This window comes from Rhyacophila brunnea, unplaced genomic scaffold (assembly GCF_057557595.1).
Source record: "Rhyacophila brunnea isolate RB1 unplaced genomic scaffold, BYU_Rbru_1.0 scaffold_13, whole genome shotgun sequence".
Lineage (NCBI taxonomy): Eukaryota > Metazoa > Arthropoda > Insecta > Trichoptera > Rhyacophilidae > Rhyacophila > Rhyacophila brunnea.
Window position 1 is genome coordinate 18,201,957 of NW_028232785.1, and position 24,330 is coordinate 18,226,286.

General features: G+C 36.0%; 1 protein-coding gene across 2 annotated transcripts in view; it reads left to right on the forward strand.

The window, feature by feature from the left end:
- The window catches only part of LOC147076755 (uncharacterized), a 36,287-nt gene that overhangs the window by 6,208 nt on the left and 5,749 nt on the right, over positions 1–24,330 (forward strand). Inside the window, exons 3-14 of one of the 2 annotated variants that reach the window (XM_085940432.1) lie at positions 815–946; positions 3,739–3,906; positions 4,122–4,166; positions 9,664–9,762; positions 9,864–9,981; positions 12,815–12,948; positions 13,856–13,996; positions 16,968–17,174; positions 18,335–18,408; positions 19,424–20,115; positions 21,218–21,412; positions 21,443–24,170. In XM_085940432.1, the coding sequence (XP_085796558.1) occupies positions 815–946; positions 3,739–3,906; positions 4,122–4,166; positions 9,664–9,762; positions 9,864–9,981; positions 12,815–12,948; positions 13,856–13,996; positions 16,968–17,174; positions 18,335–18,408; positions 19,424–20,115; positions 21,218–21,412; positions 21,443–24,170 (4,733 nt within the window). Of the gene's footprint in view, positions 1–814; positions 947–3,738; positions 3,907–4,121; positions 4,167–9,663; positions 9,763–9,863; positions 9,982–12,814; positions 12,949–13,855; positions 13,997–16,967; positions 17,175–18,334; positions 18,409–19,423; positions 20,116–21,217; positions 24,171–24,330 lie in introns of both variants that reach the window. The other variant, XM_085940431.1, reaches the window with a different exon arrangement.

Consider the following 24,330-nt stretch of genomic DNA (forward strand, 5'->3'; position numbering starts at 1 on the left):
TATTCGCCCAACCAACTGAGTCATCGCACTGAATCAAATACACTTAGAAAAAAACAACATGCATTTTTTGAGCAGTCACAGAATCGAACCCGCCACACATGGCTTTATATTTGTACAAAGGCAGTCACTCTATGCACTAAGCCAACATAGATGCATCATGGTTTTAAAACAACATTTTACGATGCTTAAGTTATCTACGTTGACAGCTGTTTCAAGCTATATACCCATCTACAGAACAACCAATCATCGCCTACCTTTCCACAAAGATGGCTTAGTTTCATCTAAGTACTTTTTATTGTAATTATTAGCATTTACGCTGGGCTAGTGCGTAAAGCGGCCATCTTTGTATAAATACTAATATATATATATATACTGGATCGTGGGTTCGACCCGCGGCTAATCAAAAAAATGCATGTTTTTCAATCTGTATTATTTATCCGGTACAAGGATCTAATGGATCGGGCGAATGATTAAAAGTTCCGGTACTGTTCGGTTATACCGGAGGCAGCGGAAAACGCATTTTGAAAATAGCCGATAAACTGGATTATTTGTTAGGTTAACCTAACCAAACCTAACCTAACCTAACCTAACCTAACCTAACCCAACCTAACCGAACCTAAACTAACCCAAACTAACAAATAATCCAGTTTATCGGCTATTTTCAAAATGCGTTTTCCGCTGCCTCCGGTATAACCGAACAGTACCAAAGTTCCTCATAAAAAATCTGTTAATACAGTCTTATGATCCCCCAAATATTCCGCATTAGATCGAACATAAATGTATATCACGTATCAATTGTGTGTTTGTTTGACAGACGATAACATGTGAGCAGTGCGAGGCCACGTTTCGTGGACCAGTCATGATGCAGAAACACATGTTGAAGGCTCATTCGGTGGACGCAGAAAAGCACAAATGCGTCAGCTGCCCTATGAAATTCTATTACTTGGTAAGTATACTCTCTGGTTCTTATCTGTTTAGTGTAAGCCAGCGGCAAAGATATTTTGAAAATAGCCGATATACTGGATTATTTATTAGGTTGTTATTGACACATACCTATTATCAACAGGCTTTTCTTGGTGTTTATAAATATTAAATAAAAGCGGGCCGAACCGCTACCCTGATCCCCCGCAAAATACTATGTATAGTGATATATGCGCGTGACGAGTTCACGAGCGCAATGCGCGGCGAAATTATAATATTTGAATTTACTTCCTTCACTTAAACCTTATAACTAAACATTTTATTTCTTATAGCTAGTACATATTTTTATATAAAAAATTATTATATTCTTATACTACTGATTGCATACATCATCTTTCATACTTTCTTCTTTCTTTCGACCATGTCCGATCCTAATAGGATCATATGGGCCTCCAAGGAGTGGAGGTTTGTATTAACAGATTTTATTTTTACAAGAAATGGATGTCAGCCACTTGCTCAACCTATTAGGTCCATACTCTGACTCATACACAAATTGAAAAACAATATGTGTACTTGCCAGACCCAGGATTCGAACCTGGGACCCTCGACACTATAGACCGGTGCTTAAGTCACGCGGCCATCGTGGGTCCCCCTTTCATACTTTAATATTACCTTAACGTTTGCTTTTCATCTTCGTCCGGCATGTTATTTCCATATACCGGACGAAGGACTTTACCTAAGAATAAAACATTTACGTAGTTGAACAGGGAACCAGATCAGGTGTTTTATTCAATTGTTTATAGAGATCAGGGTAGCGGTTCGGCCCGCTTTTATTTAATATTTATAAACACCAAGAAAAGCCTGTTGATAGTATTTCACAGGTTGTAATAATCGGTTAACCACAAAATGAGTTTTTCCACGGTGTAGTTGGTTTTTTTGCTGGCAGTTTCGCCACTATTGTTCTACTGTGCAGGCGCAGATTGAAAAAATCCCAACTGTCGCAGTCGTTTTTTGATTCATGCATGCAATCTGCAACAGCAGGATAATATACTTCGCACATATTAAACAGTAAATCACTTAACACAACCACTTGTTCAGTGCTGTTTGTTTTTTTCTGAATATGTAGCATTATTTTCCTCTGCCTATTTAATGGTAACGCGTCAGTCCCAGCTAGTGCATCTTCTGATTTGGCTATATGAGCTGCGGTCGGTTGACAATTATTGCCTTCATCCTCAGAATCCAAGCCTCTTGATGTATTTATGAGCTCGTCTTCAGTCAGAAGTGGCGCATACTCCTCAGAACTTTCTGCTATCCATTCTTCTAAAACATTTCGCGTTAGCTCTGAGTTTTCAATCGCCCTCTGAATCAATTCTTCTGATGGAACTAAGTCTTCCAGTTCACAATTTTCATCATCTTGATTCATGGAGGGCCACAGCTTTTTTCACGATTAAATTATTGCTCGTCCCAGTAGGTTGTTCCGTGCCTCAGCTACATTAAATACAACAGCGGACAGATGATATAGGCACGTTGCGGACTATCGAATTTTGCATACGAATACCGGCGAATTATAGAGCTTGATTTTGTGTTTTAACTAGTAAATAATTACAAGATAAAAAGAACTTTTTATGTACAACATTTTTAAATTTTCTGTTGAATCATATAAACTTGACTTGACTAGCTTAAACGATCAAAAAAAATTGTACTTGATAGAAATAATAATGAAATGTCATTTTGACATGTCATATTGATTTCCATAGTAACGCACGTGTATATTATTAATTTAGTTGCTAGAATCAATAATGGTGTCGAAATAACTTTTCATACAAAACAGAATTAACTGAAAATGAATTCAATTCTACTTAAAGATGTCTAAAAGTATTAAAAAAAATGCATTGGCATCGTGTTCTGATATATTCTAAAAGTTTCAAATGTCTAGCTAGTCGGGAAGTTAGTTAAAAATCGATTGCAAGATTTTGTACCGGACAAATAAGAATACGTTGTAAAATAACGGTGGATTATAGTAGTCATCGGATAATCGAGTGGCGGATTACTGAAAGAATACATCAAAATGTTTGCAATCTTCCGGTCGACAGATTCAGGCGATTTTAATTAGAAGTTTAATGCAAATGTATTCCAGTATTCACGGATAAGACATAAAATCGTCACCGTTCAGGCAAAAGTCACCAACCCTGAAAATGGCAGTTTTGAGTTGAGTATGTCACCCAAAGCGTAAAATTATGTTCTTTAAGATGCAAAACTCACCACGGTACATTAGTTAGTAAAATTTTGCTTAAATCAGAATTATTTGTTTTTCACTAAATGACTTTCGATAAAATCTTAACAAGCAAAAGTCATTATAGGTGAATAGACAATGTCTATTCACCTATAATGAATTATTGACTATATAAAAAAAAAAAATCCTTCGTTATAAATATACAAGCAAAAGTCACTATACTATGGATGGTGAGTTTTACTGATCCTTCTTTTGGCTAACATTGTTCAGATTATTAACAAGCAAAAGTCACCAAACCATAATTGAGCTACCTTGCCTCCTTCAAAACCTTCCAGATGTTTTAATTAGCATCAAACAGTAAAATTACCTTAAAGAAATTATTAAGAAGACATGAGAAAATAATTTAATGTAGATAAAACCTTAAAAACATTAAAATCTGATTTTTCCTGCATTTTCAAACTTTCAAATTGCGATATCTCAAAACTATGTTTTTAGGGTTGGTGACTTTTGCCTGAACGGTGACGAAATATACGTGTAATCAAAAAAAAATGATGATTATTATTTCCTAATTACCTCTGTTACAGAACGAATTGGTTGTGCACTCCGCCGTTCACTGGGAGTTTGGTAAATGCTGCCCCATGTATTCGGATAAAGATTCCGATAGAAACTGCCCGTCTTCATTTAGCCGGAGAGCCGTGCTCCGAGCGCATCTTCAGCGGAAACACTGCACTCCAGAGGATGTGGAACCACCGGTAATTAGACCCCTCTCTGTAGAGTAGAGGCTAGAATGTTGGTTACTTATTGTAAATTGTACGTCGCACATTTCGCCATTGCACAGTTCACCGTGTGATGTCATAAGCGAAAAGAGATGGTCTTATCGTATTGAAATCAAAAATAATCGCATTGTTTGTGGAGCATTGCAGACAGTAATCATCCTATTTCATGACTTTATAATTTATTTTTACAGAAATACATTCCGCCAGTAAAGAAGTACCCCGCTGCCGATAAAGAGGTTAGTAAATTATGAATCTAGAAACCGTGGACGAGTTTATATATCTGGGATCGACCATCGCACACAGATTGCGAAAAATGCCATGACACGTCTTCCATATGCATTATGTCATGTTGCACTATTCGAAATTTTTAGATTTCTCTTACATTATGAGTCCACGTTTGACATGCATACGTGAGTACTGGAAAATGAAAACACGCATAGGTTGAACACTTTCCATTTTAGGTACAATGGGAGATCACTTACCTATTCGATGGACAGTCCACTCTCAGTAATCCGCCGCTCGATTATCCGACAACTACTATAATCCGCCGTTATTTTTAGCACAAATTCAAGCTCTATGATTTGCCGGTATTCGATTGTCAAATTTAGTAGTCCGCCGCGTACAAGTGTACAGCGCAGATGAGACAGGTTTATTTTGGAAACTTCTCCTTCGTAAAACGTATGTTCATCGCAAAGAAAGTAATGTACCAGGGAGAAATGTGCCCAAGGACCGCATCACAATTATGCCTTGCTCCAATGCAACCGAGACACACAAAATGAAGCTTTTGGTCATAGGGAAAGCCAGGAATCCTAAGCCATTCAAGAATATCTGCCTCACTGGTTGTGTCAAGTGATTTACTGTTTAATATTTAGTTTATAAATATGTATAATTTAGTAAATACTTGATTTTGATTATAAATAAAACCGTAATTTGCTAGTACAAATTTCTCAAAAAAAAAAAACTATTTTTACGAATTACCTGTTTTAATTTTTACCATATTTTGTATGTATGCACTATAATCCGCCGTTTACACTAATTGGACACTTGCCTGGTTTTCGGGGTGGCGTATTACTGAGAGAGTACTGTATTGATGAATCAAAAATACTCCCCAATGTACAGTAAAACCTCGTTAATAAGAACACGGATAATTCGAAATTCGCCATTAACCCGGCACCTGCCTCAAAAATCGTATGACGCACCATAACTACGCATGAATTTCATTATCGTCTTTGTTCTATACTAAAAAAAGCAATAAAAAATATGTCACAGCTCCAGTCGAGAACCCAAAGCCATTAAGATAATTTCGACACACTAAAAAACCGTAATAAATCAGTTATAATATCAGAAACACTCGAACAAACGAATGCTATCCAAATTTGAAAGAACTTACCGCAAGTCGCCATTTTGTAGCAACTAGTTAGAGCTCTGCGCGGTGTGTAATATTTCGACACTTGTGCATACGTTCCCACGAATCGAGCGTTACTAATTTTCAAGTGCATATCGATAAATCACATATTAATGTCTTCGGGTTGAGTCGTAAACAAATATAAAGGGGACCCTTATAATATATTTAAACTACACAAACACTTCACTTATTGAATATTATTGATAAATTAACACGAACTCACATATTAAAAAAAAAAACAAATACAATAATAAACCTATTTTAAAATTCTTTAGATGTGTGATATATTTTAAAGCAAGGTGACAGACATAACGCAACATCACACGTTGGGCACATATAGCGAGAGAGTTTTGTTTTTTTCGGATTTTTTTTAGAATTCCCGCATACGAAACATCTTCTTCTAGGCTTATCGGTATTTTGTGTCGGTAAAATGTATTCTGGCAAATGTCCCGTTGCACTTTTGGGCAATAATCGTACGGGATTATCGCTAGTTGACGCTGTCGGCTTAGGCAGGGGTGCATTTGAAATTCTCACACAATATTTGTCCACTAGTTGTTTTATTACACAGAGTTGAAAATCGCCCAATGTTTTTTTGTCAGATTTAATAAATTTATATAAATAAAAAGCATTTAATAAATATAAGTCGATCATGTGGAATGCGACCTTTTTATACCACTTGATCGATTTTCTCATACACGACAAGTTGCTACGCATCATGTCGGACTTATCTAACGTACCCATATTTTTGTTATAATCTATAACACATTTTGGTTTTTCAATGTTTTCGCCAGTTCTATAGTTCACTTTTCCCGTTGGTCCAAATGATGCATCGTGGAGGGTGGATAGCATGTGAACATCCCTCCTATCGTGCCATTTCAGAGCCAAAAGTGGACTATTGTACTTAGCCTCGGTATCTCCCTTTTTCAGTTTGCTGAACTCTGGCATATCTTTACGATTTTTTCTCACTGTACCGCAAGCATTCGTTTTGTGAGAGTGAAGGTATTTAAAGAGCGCCGGACTCGAATACCAGTTATCACACCATAAGGTGTGACCTTTCCCGATATAGTCTTTCATTAGCGTTGTCACTACCGCACCGGAAATACCGAGATTTTCATTGTCTTGTATGTCAGTCCCTTCCCCACAATAAATTATAAAGTCAATAATATATCCTGTCATTACGTCACACATCACAAACATTTTTATTCCAAATCGATGTCTTTTGGAAGGAATGAATTGTTTAAAAATTAATCTACCCTTAAACACGATTATGCTCTCATCTATGCAAAGATTCTGATACGGTATCATCGTTTCCCTAAAAATTGTTCTTGTGTGTTCTAACAGTAATCTAATTTTAGCTAGTCTATCATTTGAGGCGGTCACACTAGGATCAGAAAAATGAAGCATTTGTAAAATAAGTTGGTATCGATTTCTAGCCATTATTTTCCCAAAAATGTCTGCATGCAGGTAAGGATCGGTACTCCAATGTTCCTCTATCGACGTGTGCTTATTTCGAGTCATCAGCATTGATACGGCAAAAAATGTATACAACTCCGGCACTGACGTGTCTGTCCAATTGTGTGACCGCGATTTCGGTCCGAGGTCTCCCGCACTGTACGAATGGTTAAAAAATGTATTCGTTTGGTTCACTATTTCCGACATTATATTTTTATTCAAAAAATGTTCAAAGAAAAGACATTCGGGAGAGGATTCGTCCAAGTCGTTCGATGTCACGCCAGATCGACAATCATTGAATTCGTGAACTATTGGAATATACGGACCAGTTCTCCATGACCGCAAAAATTCAATTGGCTCGTCAGAGTCCGTATCGTCAACATCATGATCAGTCTCATGTTGTTCCAATTCCTCTTCCGACATGTCATAATCTGAGTCCAATTCCTCATTAGTACGCACATTTTCTTCCTCTATATGTACGCACTATAAAACTATGAAATGTTTTTAAAATGTTTAACTACAGTATTAAGAAACGCCAAATCACAGAAACCATTAAACTCACACACCATAGTTATTGATATCAGTATTAATTTTCACATTCACTAAAATGGGACACGATAGACAGTACAAAAAGTATTTTAAAAATCGCGATAAAATAAAATCATACGTTCAATAGTTAATCATGCCAGTTTTAATGTGATAAGTACACCAGACAGCAAAAAAATATTTATCAACGATTGCGGTAAATATTCAACTTGTATGCGATAAATACAATCCCGCGCAATGGCCCGCTCGGTTGAAAGTCTGTCGTATACTGCGCAGTCGCGGCGCGCAGTTCAAACTGATTTCTGTCGACCGGCAAAACTTGGCCGTACGAATTGGTTCGAAACTTTGGTGATTATTTTATATTTAGAACCAATGCTTTTAAAATATGTCATAGGTGGCAGGAGAAGGACAAATCAGGCCAAATTTACGTGAAAAAATCAGTCCCGTATGATAAATATGGACGCGGTGGCATCGATTTATACACATGCGCATTGCGAATTTGGCCGATTTGTACAAGGTGTGTGACATCGGCGCCGGCCGGGTTAATAAAACCATACCTTTAATTCGAATTTTGTAATACAAAATGATTTCAGAGTCCTGACATAAAAATATTCAATAAATCGTAATAAAGTACACTATTTCATGAGCCAGTCATTGAAAATTGTGACAGACTTTTAAAACATAAATTGATTATTTTATGAAGGTAATAATAATAATACACCCACGATGGCCGCGCGGGTTAAGGCTATACCTCAGTTGAGACATGGTCTAAAAAGACCGTGACTAGGCGATGTGCGGATTGCGGGTCGCGGGTGCAAATGACGGATGCCGATCGAAATATAATTTGTCATATAAATCCAGCATGCGTCCATTTGATGTTCCGTTTATTGTTCTATTAGTAACAATAATAATATATTCATTGTCATATTATCTTTTTCAAGTAAATCAGTAATGTTTTTAGTCATCTTTACACGATTTAAGAATTAATACCCCCGTTGCCATCACGAAACAAATTGACGTATTCACACCTCGACGTTCACTCTCCGAATGACAGCGAGTCCAAAATTTCGTCGCGCCTATAGTTGAAAATTATTTGCCGTTTCACTGATGTATCGTCTTAAGCGTTGGCCTATTTCGTCGTGAGTCCCAGGTTCGAATCCTGGGTCTGGCAAGCACACATAATGTTTTCAATTTGTGTATGAGTCAGAGTATGGACCTAATAGGTTGAGCAAGTGGCTGACATCCATTTCTCGTAAAAACAAAAATCTGTCAATACAAACCTCCACTCTGGAGGTCCGGAAAATAAAAATAATCCTGACATTTTATGACCCATTGACACACACAGCGGTATGTCATTAGAGGTACAACTGCACTCCACTTATAGGAAAAACAATAACTCACATGTTTCAGGGCTGTAGGCAATGACATTATTAATGGACGACGCACTCAGTACAGTAGCTAGCAAGTACATTCGCACGTGCATAGGTAGACGTCACGCAATATCCATTATGCGATATCACGCATCGGGAATTTATAGCAATATCACCTTTATTGTAACGGCGTTAGAACAGTGTTTCTAGTATCAATGTTCGTTTGAGCAAACCTGTTCGAACCGAACCATTCGGCAGACCCGACAAATAAAGTGAGTGTCATTTTTTTTTCCAGATGCTTCGTCCATATTGATGTCATTGGCTGTAGGTATTTAATTGTTGATTCCTTATTGGATTTACATAGTTTTACTAAAAAACCAATGCCAAACAATTGGGTTGACAAATTGGAAAAATTAAAAATATTTCATATTTTTCTATAATTCTAGCTACTTGTTAACTTCAATTTATCGATTAATGACACATGTTATTTGCACAGATTTTAATTTGAAAGAATTGTATCGGAAATGTAGTAGGCAGTTCAACGAAATTGCTTCGGGTGTTTATATATTCCACCTACGTGAGAATGAGTTTAGGTGGACATTGTTTTATAAATTCTTAAAATAAGGTCTGCTTAACTCATCCGGTGTACTTCCTTATACCTATCTAATTTATCTACTGATTTATCTCTTTTTTTATGTAATCATGTTGTGAATGTCTTAAACTTATAATTTGTAATGTCCACAATGTGTTAAAAAAATAAATAAATTGAATTGAAATTGAATCTATGATCGTAAACAAAATTAATGAAAATATTTTTTTTTTGTATTCTTCGCTATACATTTCATATTTCGTAATTCGAATTTTTTTTCGAATGTCGGTCCCGTGGAATTCGTATTAATGAGGTTTTACTGTAAAACGAATCCATATTAGTATATAATAATAGATTTGTACTGTTTGCAGGTGCGTCAAAACCCGTGTACTTTCTGTTCAAAGTCATTCGACAAGCCGAGTCAATTGGAAAGGCATCTACGATGTCACACCGGAGAAAAACCATACATTGTGAGTATAACCTTGACTCCTCAACTTAATGAAAGCTTCAAAAAACATGGCCGCCAATGTAGGCCGTATTATTTATGACGTGTTGATTTTTTTCATTTCAGTGCGCCCACTGCGGCCATTCGTTCACACAGAAGAACTCTCTGGTCTTACACATGATCCAGCACACTAATCACAAACCGTTCAAGTGCGAGCATTGTCCGGCCACTTTCAAACAGCGAGGTGAGTACAGACCAAAGATGTTGAAATCCTCCTTCTATAAAGATGGAGCCTAAATGTGTGCGTACCACATTTTGGAAAACACTGCTCTACAGTAATCTTTCTTAAATTCTTCACCGGAATTATCATATAAGTATATCAATCATCAATCACATTGCATCTAATTACAACGCACAATCACATATCGAGGGCTTAGTGTCAAACAACACTATCTACAAAAGTGCAACTTTACAGGAGAGCCAAAAATCGTTATTCTAGCTTCTTGTAACTCAACAAGGGAAATGTTTATTTAAAACTTAATGTTAATATTTTATAATTTATTGTGTATTGTACATTTATCTTGCTTATGATGATGTTAAAATTTATAGGGATAGTTTTTAAAAAATATGAAAACAAGGGTAACTTATGTAGTTAGCGTTAAACTTTACTGTCATACGTATTTGTTTTCATTGAATTAAGACTACAATTATTTACAGATCGAGGTTATACTGACAGAACGCATTATTTCAGTTTTTGCTGTTTTTCTGTTTTAAATTCCAAAATGTATACAATTTTACGCTCTACGTCCTGGTAAAACGCACAAAGGCATAGGATATAATGGTGAGAAAATCGAAACATTATTAAATCATATTGTTATTTTTTTATTCTGATAGAAAGCATGATAATGACCTAATGCGTTCTGCGTATACAAAATACAGGACTTTTAATATGTTGTATATTGTGTTTGCCATAAAGGTTAGTCGGTACTGTTCGGTTAAAGCGGATACAGCGGAAAACGCATTTTGAAAATAGCCGATAAACTGGATTATTTGTTAGGTTAACCTAACCAAACCTAACCTAACCTAACCTAACCTAACCTAACCTAACCCAACCTAACCTAACCTAAACTAACCCAAACTAACAAATAATCCAGTTTATCGGCTATTTTCAAAATGCGTTTTCCGCTGTATCCGCTTTAACCGAACAGTACCGGTTAGTCTTTATAATGTAGAAAAAATGTTTTTAAATCATAAAAAAATCTGTGTGGGAGAACGCTTTGAAAAAAAATTAAAGTCCTTTTTGCGATTATCTCAGAACTTGTTTTAATGAGTTAATGCTTTCTGTCAGTATACCCTCGAGATGGTGTTAGTTAATTTTTAGAAATAAATTAAACCTTTGATTTTTAAATAAAATATTGCGCCGACTCGAACCCATCCATCAGATTCAGGTCAATGTGCTTTAGCATTTTAGCCACCTGCGCCCTACCTAATTCTGGCGAAATTAACTAATATGTTAATAATGGCTACTAACTTTTGTAGTTTGACACGAGGTACTAATAATAATAAGTACTTAACTTGATTCATAGTCAGCGTAAGGATGTCTCGTAAGTCGTACCGTACTTGCACTTGCTAATAATTTAATAGACTATTTTTCTATTCAATGACTAATTCAAAAGATTTAAGAATGTAACATTCTTAATTGAACATACGTAACTCGGAAACATATTAGAGACATTCCGATTGGAAAATATCTTGGCTGGAATACGATGGATGCGGAGTCGAGTCCTGTCAGGCGCTATAGTTTTTTGTTTCTGATGAGTTTCCACAAATTATGTATGTTCAATAAAAATTAGCATTCTTAAACCTTGTGAATTATTCGTTGAATATAAAAAATAGTTTAATAAATTAAATAATTATCGAGACGCTTAGGATTGAACGATTACAAGTGACATACAGTCGAACACGGTTAATACGATCACGGAAATAGCGAGAACTCGGATGTAATGAGGAAACATTCGTTTCAGTTTATGATTTTCTCCATTTATTCACTTTTATAACGAGCTACTTATCGGATATACGGAGCAAAAATATCGTCAAAAATTTTCTTAAACTGTTAATCGTGTCGATTGTTTAAATACATTTTTGACCCTAAGCAATAAAATCCGACTGGGCAGGATGCCGCCGGGATCAGATTACGTTTATGACACTAGTTAAGTGTCTAAGTATCTAATTGGTGTTTTCGCCGACAACATTGAAAAAGTATCCACGCATATGGTTGAAATTGCATGTAAAGAATCTAAGTAGATACCTACCAGCGTTCATTACAATAAAGAACTTCTTTTGTATTTTATGAATGCCATGCTTGTTTCGGGGATTTTTACGATGGTTTTCAGATTTTTTATGTTCTATGCTTAAATAGAATGTGGCACGAAAAATGTTATATAACGATATAACGAGTAATGCTTATAACGAGCAAATTCAGTCAGTCCCATCTTCCTCGTAATAACCAAGTTCGACTGTATAATTAATAATTGATTAAGAAGCATTATTCACATCCGTGTCCGGAGATTTGTATGTATTCCGTTTTCCGTATCACACTTCACCGTAAAATGTTGTATTGGAAATATATTGTTGTGTATTAAAGACCGTCCAATCTCTTTGGGTCGTATAGTACTGTGAAAAATGTCAAAAATAAAACACGGTTCTTGTTAGTTTACAGGAAGCTGTACTTACTTAACGATATACTGGATTATTTGTTAGTTTTGGTTAGGTTAGGTTTTTATGCTTGAATAATTCATGAATTTTGCCAAAATCGGCTATGAAAATATAGATGGCCGTATAGTATAAAGTCATCTCTTTCCGACAAGAAAGCTCACAGCGAACTGTGCTACGGTGAAATGTAATATGTACAATTTACATGTAACCATTCACATAACCATTCGAACAAGTAACTATTTTGTAAGAATAGATATAACCATTTTCTTCCCGACATTGGAGTATAAAATGTCATTATTATTTTCAAAGCATGCAACCTCATAATACAATTTGAATGTTTTGGCAATGTTTCTCTAAATCAGGCAATTGCCAGACCCATATGAAACGTGTCCACATCCCGGAGGAGGGAGCCGCCAACCGTCTGAAGTGCCCGCACTGTTCGTGCACCTTCCGCCACTCCAGGACTCTCAACGTTCACATTATGAGAAACCACCAGGTAACATTACAAAGTTATTTCACCGATTTGTTATACCGAATCAGTTTTGTTGTATGAAGTCATTCGTCCATGTCTGCTCCGTGCGAGTAGGATTAATAATAGACCCTCATTCCGTTAATACAGGACTTAACATAAGTATCTTGTCGATAGTACAGTTCAGTAAATGAACAAATAATTTGTTATCAAAGATATTATATTTTAAATGCAGCGAAACCCCGATTTTATTTTTTATTAAAATACCATACAAATGGGTTTCGAGCATATTATGTCAATGTGTTCTTTCACATTTTCGAGAATGATTTTTTCTTTGCTGAGACAAAACAAAAAGCACTGCAGACATGTCTATAAATAGAAATGCGTGCATGCATCGAGAATTGATTTCAATGATTAATGATTTCAATTGAATTTTGAATAGGTATTTCAGACCGTGTCCGGAAACTTGTACGTATGCAGCTCGCCGTATCACACTTCACCGTGAAATGTTGTATCGGAAATATATGGTTGTATATTACAGACCGTCCAACGTCTTTGGATCGTATAGTACTGACATAAAATTCATGTCTAAATAAAACATGGTTCTTGTCAGTTTACACTTTACAGGAAGCCAGCAGCAAACAAATTTTTAAAATAGCCGATATACTGGATTATTTGTTAGGTTAGTTTAGGTTTTCATTCTTGAATTCATAAATTTTGCCAAAATCAGCTATGAAAATTGAATTAATGTTCATATTGAATCTAATAAAATTAGAGACCATACGGTCATCTCTTTCCGATAAGAAAGCTCACGGTGAACTGTGCCACGGTGAAATGTTTTACGAACAATTTACATATAACCATTTCAGACGTAAGTTGCGGGAAATAAAAACGTAAAACCAGGAATTAAATGTACTAATGTTGTATTCGACAGAATTTTGCCGAAGACGAGATCATCGACAGTACCATCGCAGACGTAATGAAAGGTCTGGCCTCCCTCAGCGACCAGACACGAGGATGCAAGAACGACCTGCTTCAGACGGCTATATCGTATAGTGGAATAATTCCGAAAGACGTGAGTAAATTAATATATCAGTGTTTTTATGTTTGGATCCGCTCCAGGATCGAAAAAGTTACAAATTATCTAGGTGAATGAAATATTACTTCTTATTGGTGAGGGCCTCTGGTCGTATATACTGCCCTCCTAAGCCAAAAAGGCCTAAGGGAACTCAGAAATAATGGGAACTGAAATACCTAACGGGTAAGGAGAAGCCCGCAACCGATCTCGAGTAAGGAAGAATATGGAATAAATTTAAACACTTGTCAATAATATGTCATACGTTGAATACTGACAACTGCTCTCGGTTTATGCATTGACCCTCATTTAATATTGATGTATTACATACACTATTGCACGTCTATAATGCGTGTTTCATTTTCGTAGGACACTCACACATTCAAAACCCTGCGTCAAACTTTACTGTATTGGTATATAGCCTGTCGGAATACTATTTATTATCTGTTCTGTGCGTATCTCATTTTTTTTTCATCTTCAGGTTTTGGGAACCTTAGGAAGATTTAGAAGGCACCAGGCACCATAATAATTTATTAATCAATTTAATTAGGCTCCTAAGGCAACCAAAACCCGATAATGAAAAAAATGAGATACACCTTTTTGGCTTAGGAGGGCAGTATAGTGGTCAGATATGTCATCACATTTTTTACAATCTGTATGCGCCTTTTAATTTCTGCTTCACATCCCCCTTTTCCACTAATGGTCGATCCCAGATACACAAACTACTCTATTGCTTCTAGATTTCCAACGATTATCGATTGGGCTAACCTTCTACCCACAGCAAGTACTGTCGAACAAGATCTTCTAGGCTACGTGTTAAAACTGTGAACTAACAAGCTCCTCCCATTTTTAACCACACTTCGATTATAGCGCCTTCTGGTTAGCGACGAGTTGTCCATGTGTTAAAACTGAACTAAGAAGCTCCTCCTATTTAGTTGACGGCAGCGACAGTGTGCCTAAATCTTGTTGCACAGTATATTCCGAAATCTAAATGGGTTAATAGCGTATAGCAATTCATGACCATCCATCTTGGCCAGAAATTTATAACTACATTGTCACCTCCGAAAGGAGGGGGGAGCGTAGGACGCGCTGGACCGCCCCCGGGATGATGTAATGTCAAGTGTTGGCTTCTTCTTTTGGGGACATGCGTGTTTGATTGACAATGCGGATTTACAGTGGAAACAGGGCTTTTTATTGTTCGGAATACATTTATAGTAAAGTTACAGCGTATAAAACATAATATTTTAAAAATAAATAATTCGCAGAGGTGCGTCGGTTCCGAGCGACCGACGCGAGAGACAAAAACCGAATCAATCTGTCTGGCAATCTCGCTCGAAGCGACCGGCCGGTCTATTGCGCATGCGTCGGCGCGTGCTGACTGAACCATCTGTCTTTGCGCACCCCAGAAATAGATTCGACTGCGCAGGTGACGCCATATTGATTCGATGCATGATTTCATATATTTTTTACAAAATAACGATATTTCTTATGGGCTAAAAATTTCTGTATCGTAATCGACCCGCTCATATCTGTGAATCGTCCCGATAATCGTTCTGGCCTCATGAAATTGGATCCTCTGAGGATGCCACGCTTTAGGCGGTAACAACATACGTTCTACATGACTCACCTTCTACATATGAATACGTGTTTTAAATAAGGCTCTAAGTACCAAAAAGTAGTATTGCCTGTAGTTACAAAATACCGAGTCATTGCAGTAAAATTTCATGAAGCAGACCTTTTGAAAAATGTAGTTTTACAGTGTGAAGCAATCACGGCAGCTTCTATAATTTTAGGTATTAAGAACTCGCAAGAGTCAACACACCATCGTCAGCTATTTTATATTGAATGCCGTTGAACACTGCAGTGCTACTTACACCATTATAAATAAAACACATGTTTAATTATTTTGATGTATTTTTTTGACTTGCTTGAGGCACTTAGACTATAGTTGAAGTTATTGGCGTTGGTATGTAGAACATTTTTCTATAAAAATGTCAGTTTTTATTATTTTGGTACTTAGCGCCTTAATTAATACACGTATTCATATTACCTTTTGGGGTAGATGATGCGGAGGAGAAAGAAGGTCGTTTCACTTGAAGTTGTTTGGATGAGTTTATTGACAAAACAAGAATACAATAATACTTTAATAAAGACGACAGCGTGAGATTATAATCGCGGTTAATGGTGTACTGGTGATTGATTATATTAATGAACTGAGACACTTGATTCGAGTGGAATGACAGTTGACTATGTCAAGGACTCGTGATAATGTAGTGCGTCTCGTGATGGACTCGATGAGTGAGTGAGGATTCATGCATTGTCCTTCCAATTTATACAAATGCAGTACATATTATATTACAAGAGATATTGTCGCAGTGAACAAATCAGTGGTTATTTTTCAAAACTGGACATGTTCACTATTCACTCCTCAGAGATAAATGAACTTTTCAAATAAAAACACAGAGCGAAAACACGCACGCGACAAAAACCAAACTGTCAGATTGTATGACGTCACGTGACTCAATACAGTCCCGCCATTAGCTGAAAGTGACATGTCTCATTTCGAATGTCAACAACGTTAGACGTGTCCCTATTTGAATGTCAACCTACTTTTTGAAACCTCTTTTCAATATGAAATCGGTGTTTTGTGGCTATTTTTGAAAGTCAACAAAGTGTGTATGAGGTTATAGAATGATATTCCGATAATAACTCATTTCAGTAATAATAACACATGTCCAGTTTTGAAATAACAGACCCTACTGATCTAGTTATGATTGAGGAAATGCTGACTATTATTATCGCTCTATTGTTTTTTTTTGAAGACAAAACATACATATTAAAGTGTGTCACTCATTTAATGCCAGTGGTATGATTACTACAACCTATTTTATTGAAATTATAACTTGTAAAGGTGAATGTAAGTAAAATAAATAAATTTGAAATTGACCTGCATCTATCTTGATCTCTCCAGGAAGTCCATGAATTGCCGAAAGTGTACCGCGCCTCTCTGGAAACCGGCGACAGTAAAAACAGTCGTCCGTCACTGTTCTCCATTCCGGCAGTGAAAGGCAGTGACGGAAAACTGTGGTACGAGTGCCAGACCTGCAACTATCGCTTTAACACAGCGAAAGACCTCATACGTCACATTCCTACTCATAGCTCTCTGAAGAAATACTTGGTGAGTAAAATAACATATTTTGTTTTTGTACACATGAGAAATTGAACAGCATATTATATTCGACGTGATTACCCAAAAATTTTGAACTACAGTAGACACTTGGTAATCCGGCACCCATATTTTTCACCTATGCCAGATTGTCAGAAATGCTGGATTATTGGATTTCTATAGGAAATGATAAATAATCTGTCAAAGTCGGGCACTGAACTGCCGAGCGAACGGCTCTCCGCTCTGTAATCCGGCAGTTTAATGTGAAACCTGCCGGATTATAGAGCAGGAGAGCTGAGTTGCACAATACCGGACTATTGGACGTGCCGGTTTACCGAGCGCCTACTGTATATCTAGTGCGATTCATAATATGTACTTCTTCTTTCTAGTTCATATAGTTTTAGTTTGAGCTTATGGAGACTACGCAGCAGTGACGAAGGGTAGAATTAGGCTCTTAGGATCCGACATAAATAGTACACACTAAACTTTGTCAGCCATTTCTGTTTTGTTTTGTATTTGTTTTATAAGACTACAATGTGTAGATAGTGTTTGTTAGTTTTTAAAATTCAATTCCACGCGGTTTGTTACAATGTAAAGCAAGAAAACAATGGCTGATATTTTTTATTTCGCTTACATCAGAGCACGTCTATGGAATGTATACCTGAGCATACTTTGGAGCAATACAGTAAAACGATAAACCTCGTTAATACGAATTCCACGGGACTGAAAATCGATAAAAAATTCGAATTACGAATTATGAAATGTATGGGGGGTATGTATGTATGGTATAAATTTTTTTTTTTGATTTTCATCAATTTCGTTTACGATCCTAGATGTGCCTACCAAATTTCCGGTGCCGTGTGTGTTAATGGGTCATAAAATGTCAGGATATATATACATAAGTAATTTATGTTGTTTTACGAAAAGTCTGTCACAATTTTCAATGACTGGCACATGAAATAGTGTACTTTATTACGATGTATTGAATATTTTTATATGCCAGGAATTACGAAATTTGAATTAAAGGTATGGTTTTATATGAAAATATGTTCAAGGGGCTTTTTTTCGCGAAAATTTCGAATTACGGCGAATTTCGATTTATCAGGGTTCTTATTAACGAGGTTTTACTGTATGTACATTGAAATAATTGTGTATTTTTTTTTTGTTAATAGTGTGAAATCTGCAACAGACGCTTTCTCCTGTCGGCAAATCTCGCTCTGCACCTCAAGAATGGGCATCGAGTCCGGTAAGTATCATAATAACATAATTTTTCTTCTTTTCTTCTCTTGACCATGTCCGATCCTAGTTGGATCATAATATTGGCCTCCACAGAGAGGAGGTTTGTATTAACAAATGTTTGTTTTTACAAGAAATGAATGCTCTACGTACTACAGTACTCTCTCAGTAATCCGCCACCCCATAAACCAGACAAGTGTCCAATTAGTGAAAGCGGCGGATTATATTGCATACATATAAATGGTAAAAATTAAAACAGGTATTTCGTTAAAAAAAAATTTTTTTGAGAAATTTGTAACTACTAGCAAATTACGGTTTTATTTATAATCAAAATCAAGTATTTACTAAATTATAAATATTTATAAACTAAGTTTATTAACTAAATATTAAGCAGTAAATCACTTGACACAACCAGTTGTTGAGTTCATTCTTGAATGGCATAGGATTCCTGACTTTCCCTATGACCAAAAGCTTCATTTTGTGTGTCCCGGTTGCATTGGAGCACGGCATAATTGTGATGCGGTCCTTGGACACTTTTCTCCCTGGTACATTACTTTCTTCACGAATAACTTTCCAAAATAAACCCGTCTCATCTGCGTTGTATACTTGTACACGGCGGACTACTGAATTTGACAATCGAATACCGGCGAATTATAGAGCTTGGTTTTGTGCTTTCAACTAGTAAAAATAACGGCGGATTACTGAGAGTGTACTGTATTAGGTCACTCCAAACACAAATTGAAAAACAATATGTGTATTTGTCAGATCCAGGATTCGAAACTAGGACCCACGACATCATATCCCGACAGTTAAGCCGCTCGGAAAATGTGGTCAACAAAATTGCAAGATAAAACGCATCAGAACTACGTCAAAATCGATGAAACTCTCGACTAACTTCTCTCAAAATGTCTCAAAAAATTTAGAGCTGAAGAGTGTATTTTTAGTTATCCAGACAACCGCTATGACATGTCGATCACACTATAGTTCATGGGTTCTTTTATTGATAATTTTTTTTTTAATTCCAGTACGAAAAAAGTCGTAGTACCGAAAACGAAGGCTGTGAAATTGGTTCTGCCTCCACCGAAGATTCGGAAGAAGCAAAAGGTCGACGAGGAGACGCCGGCGGTGCCAGTCGCCGATGATAATGCTGTCAATTTAAACAACGTCTTCTTATCCATGCCGTTGATTGATACAAATGATTCGGACGTCATGACAAAAGCTGTTTGCAATAACGATCCCGACAATCCTGAATCTAATCAGATTAAAATTGAAAATTCTAAAGTTTCCAATCCGATTATTGGCGGGAATCAAATTGTCAATCCTGTCATTGGCAGTAATATTAATGACAATTCTATTATTGGCGGCAATAATAATCTTAATAACTCTGTTACTGGCAAAAGTTCGGTTTCTATCGACAGGAGTCGCCCTGTTTTTGGTGTTGACCTAAATGGTCACTCTGTTATTGGCGAGAGCAATTCAGTTCTCGGTCGTACTGTCAATCCGGTAATGGGCGATAACCGTATTGTCAATCCTGTCGTAAACAGAAAGTATACGATTGGAGATTATGTTGGAAATCATGTTATTGAGAATGGTAGTAACATTGGGGATGTGGTCATCGATGGAAGTCTCCTAGGATTGGACAGCAGTCAGTTCAGTGGGATTCCGGAAAACGTATTGGACGGTCATAGCATGGGGTTGGATATGGGAAACATATTAGGTAAGAATAATTTACTTTTATTCTGTGACAGTGTCTTCAATGAAACATTCTTGGAACTGGTGATAGGTACAATAGTATAGCTCCAAGATAGCTGATATGCATATAGTTTTCATAAGTGATCATAAAATCTGTCTCCTTTGCGTGAGTGTGGAGAATCCCCAAGCATTGAACATATCGTCCGGTGTACTTTCCCTGCGGAACTTTCTGCCACTCACCAAATGGATGAAAATTCACTGGCATGGATTGAAGTTTCAGTAGTGCATCTCTAGTGACAACTAAGTCTGGGAATATGATTTTGTGCATTGCTGCCTATGGTTTTGTTTCTGTCATATTTCTATTTTGTCTTATACAACCTGCTGCTATACGAGCGAATGAATTAATATTCCTATTGCGTGTGATAAGATGAGACGAGCAGGAAAGATAATATCACATTTACTCATGCTAAATGCAACTAATTACATGTTTTAATATTAATCTTTTCTCTTTGTTTTTGTACAAAATAACCATCGAATCATCTCTTATGTAAAAGAATCGGTGTGTGTACTTATGTACGCGTGTTAGATGTTATACTTCTTTGGCGTAACAAAACAAAAACAAAACTTGTGATAAACTAGATTCTTTGACTAGCTCTTAATTATCTTGTTAAATTACACACTCAAGAAAAAGGACCGCTTATTGGAACGCCGTTGGTTTATTTCTATACACTTTAATTTATATTACTAAATTATATAATGGTTTCTCATTGTTTATATTTTTAAAGTACCAACTGTCACTGTGATGTTTAATCGTTTGTTTACGTAAGGAATTGCAAATGGCCGACAATAATAAATTCCCTGCCTAGGCAACGGAACAATTCTAAACTATAATATTATACTGTATAATCGTTACGATTGCAGTATCATACTGTGGCGTAAAGGTAGTGCGTTCGGCTGATAACCGAACAATCGGTGGTTCAAATCCAATCGAGTGCGTTTTTTTTCGTGTGAAAAAATAAATTATGTGTTACATGTCACACGCCAAAAATACACTCTGAACTGATTTCCCAAACGCGCCAAAAGAAGTATAACTTCAATAAACGATTTTCTTGATTTGTTGTTTTCAGACAGCGAAGACGTACTGATCCAACAGCCAATCAGAGACATGAAGAATATCAAAATGAACGAAGCCATATCTACAAAACTGAACCAACAGCAGATCGAAATAACCGCTTTACAAAACGCTTTGAGTTCGAAAGAATTGCATTTGGACGACGATACTGCTTTATATGACGCAAACGAGCCTACTGCCGATCTTAAACCGGACTTTTTAACGCTCGACATTGACAAATCGGACTTTTTAACGCACATCGAATCCAACACGTCGATACCATTGCAGACTAAACAGATTCTACCGGAAATGAAATTTGAATTACAATTGCCCGAATTGAAAGACGATTTTAGTTCCGATAATTTTGACACAAATACTTTTATAGATGTCGCATTGGGTTCTATAAAAATGCAATGTCCAAATGACACATTAATTAATGATATATCGATACATAATAATTATATCGGATCTAAATACATGAGTAACGTTGACGTAATGAACGCACCGGTAGTTTGTGATAGTTGGTCGGGTAATGTTGAAACATCGAAGCCAATTTATGTGCGTCATGGTGATGTAGTGAGTGGAAATATGCAAATAAATAGTATTAATATCTTGCAAAATGACGCAAGTTCAAAGACTATCAATTGTCCGAAATTCACGCATTGTAATAACGTAATAATTAGAGATAAAAATAATGGGTCTTCAATGTCTGGCGTTCCATCGAAAGTTGTGCGTAATAATAACGTAATAAATGGGCAAGTAAATAGTCGTAATGCAACGCAAAATGACACCACTTCGAAGTTAGATATCGGTTCGATAGTTATACCTATTGATGACGTTTTAAATGCTCAAGTGAATAGTCATAATGTTATGCGTAATAACAAATCAATAGTTGATTTGGGTTCAAAAGTTATTTGCAATAATAACGTAATTACTACACAAGTGACTAGTAATCTGACGCAAAGTAACGCAACTTCAAAGTTAGGTATTGGTGCAAAAGTGGTGTGTTTTAATGATGTAAAAGATAGTCATAATGCAACGCAAAATAACGCAAATTCAATTTTCGGCATCGGCTCGAAAATTGTTTGTAATAATAACGTAACAAATGGGCAAGTAAATAGTCATAATGCAATGCAAAATAATGCACCTTCAATGTTAGTCATTGGTAACACAATAACTATGCAAGTAAATAATCGTAATTCAGTGCAAAATAACGCAACTCCAAAGACAGGTGTCGGTTCAAAAGTTAGATGTATTACTAATGTAATAAATACGCAGGTAAATAGTCGTAATTCGGTGCAAAATAATGCAACTTCAATGTTAAGTAATGGTATAAAAGTTATGCGTAATAATGACGTAATAAATACACAAGTAAATAGTCGTAATTCAATGCAAAATAACTCAACTTCAAAGGCAGGTGTCGGCTCAAAAGTTAGATGTATTACTAATGTAATAAATACGCAGGTAAATAGTCGTAATTCGGTGCAAAATAATGCAACTTCAATGTTAAGTAATGGTATAAAAGTTATGCGTAATAATGACGTAATAAATACACAAGTAAATAGTCGTAATTCAATGCAAAATAACTCAACTTCAAAGGCAGGTGTCGGCTCAAAAGTTAGATGTATTACTAACGTAATAAATACGCAAGTAAATAATCATAATTCGGTGCAAAATAATGCAACTTCAATGTTAAGTAATGGTATAAAAGTTATGCGTAATAATGATGTAATAAATACACAAGTAAATAATCGTACTTCAGTGCAAAATAACGCGACTTCAAAGACAGGTGTCGGCTCAAAAGTTAGATGTATTACTAACGTAATAAATACGCAAGTAAATAGTCGTAATTCGGTGCAAAATAATGCAACTTCAATGTTAGGTAATGGTTTAAAAGCTATGCGTAATAATGACGTAATAAATACACAAGTAAATAATCATAATTCGGTGCAAAATAACACGATTTCAAAGACAAGTGTGAGTTCAAAAGTTAGATGTATTACTAACGTAATAAATACGCAAGTAAATAGTCGTAATTCGGTGCAAAATACTGCAACTTCATCGTTACGTACCGGTTCAAAAGTTATGCGTAATAATGACGTAATAAATACACAAGTAAATAATCGTAATTCATTGCAAAATACCGCAACTTCAAAGGCAGGTGTCGGTTCAAAAGTTAGATGTATTACTAACGTAATAAATACGCAGGTATATAGTCGTAATTCGGTGCAAAATAATGCAACTTCAATGTTAAGTAATGGTATAAAAGTTATGCGTAATAATGACATAATAAATACACAAGTAAATAGTCGTAATGCGTTACAAAATAATCCGATTTCAACGTTGAGTATCGGTTCTAAAGCTATACGTAATACCGACGCAATAAACAATAATTCTAGTATAAAAGCGAATAATTTTACGCAAAATGACGCAACTTCAAAGGCTAATACTGAATTAATAATGGATAGCCCTGGTTTAATATGTAATAATTTTCAATATCTTTTAAATTTACCTAATGGACAAATTGCTTTGTTGAATTCAGATTCAATTTTAAATTTAGTTGGTAATGATATTGTATTGAAGCCGGGAAATATTTTAAATAGTCAAGATTCGATCCCTAATAAAAATAATTTTAATAACTGTGTCAAGTCAAAGATGGCAGTAGTTAGCAATAAATCGAACCGAAATAATAAAAATGCACAGATTACGGCAAAAGTCGATGATTCTGGAAACGATTTTTATACTGGCAATTATGAAGTCGATTTTAATGGTGACTTGGTCTTAGATTTGGATATTCTGGGGAATAATAATTATGATAATTTAAATGGCGGTGATCCGAACCGAAAAGATACTGCAGTGGTCGAGAAGAATGCTGTTTTACCGACGAGTGATGAAAAAGATGTGGTTTTCTATCTGCAAGAGAACACGTGTGCCATTGGAGATGACGTCGGTAACAAGAATCTGTCTGGGTAAGAAGAATAAAATGATTGGATTGCATCATGTATCTAGCAATGTGTTCTAAAGAAAATTAGTTATGAGCACACCATGATAAAGATTCACATTCTTTAATGTAGATGGATTGTCTTCTGGCTTGTATGACAAAAAACTTTCTTCTATAGAGATGGAACC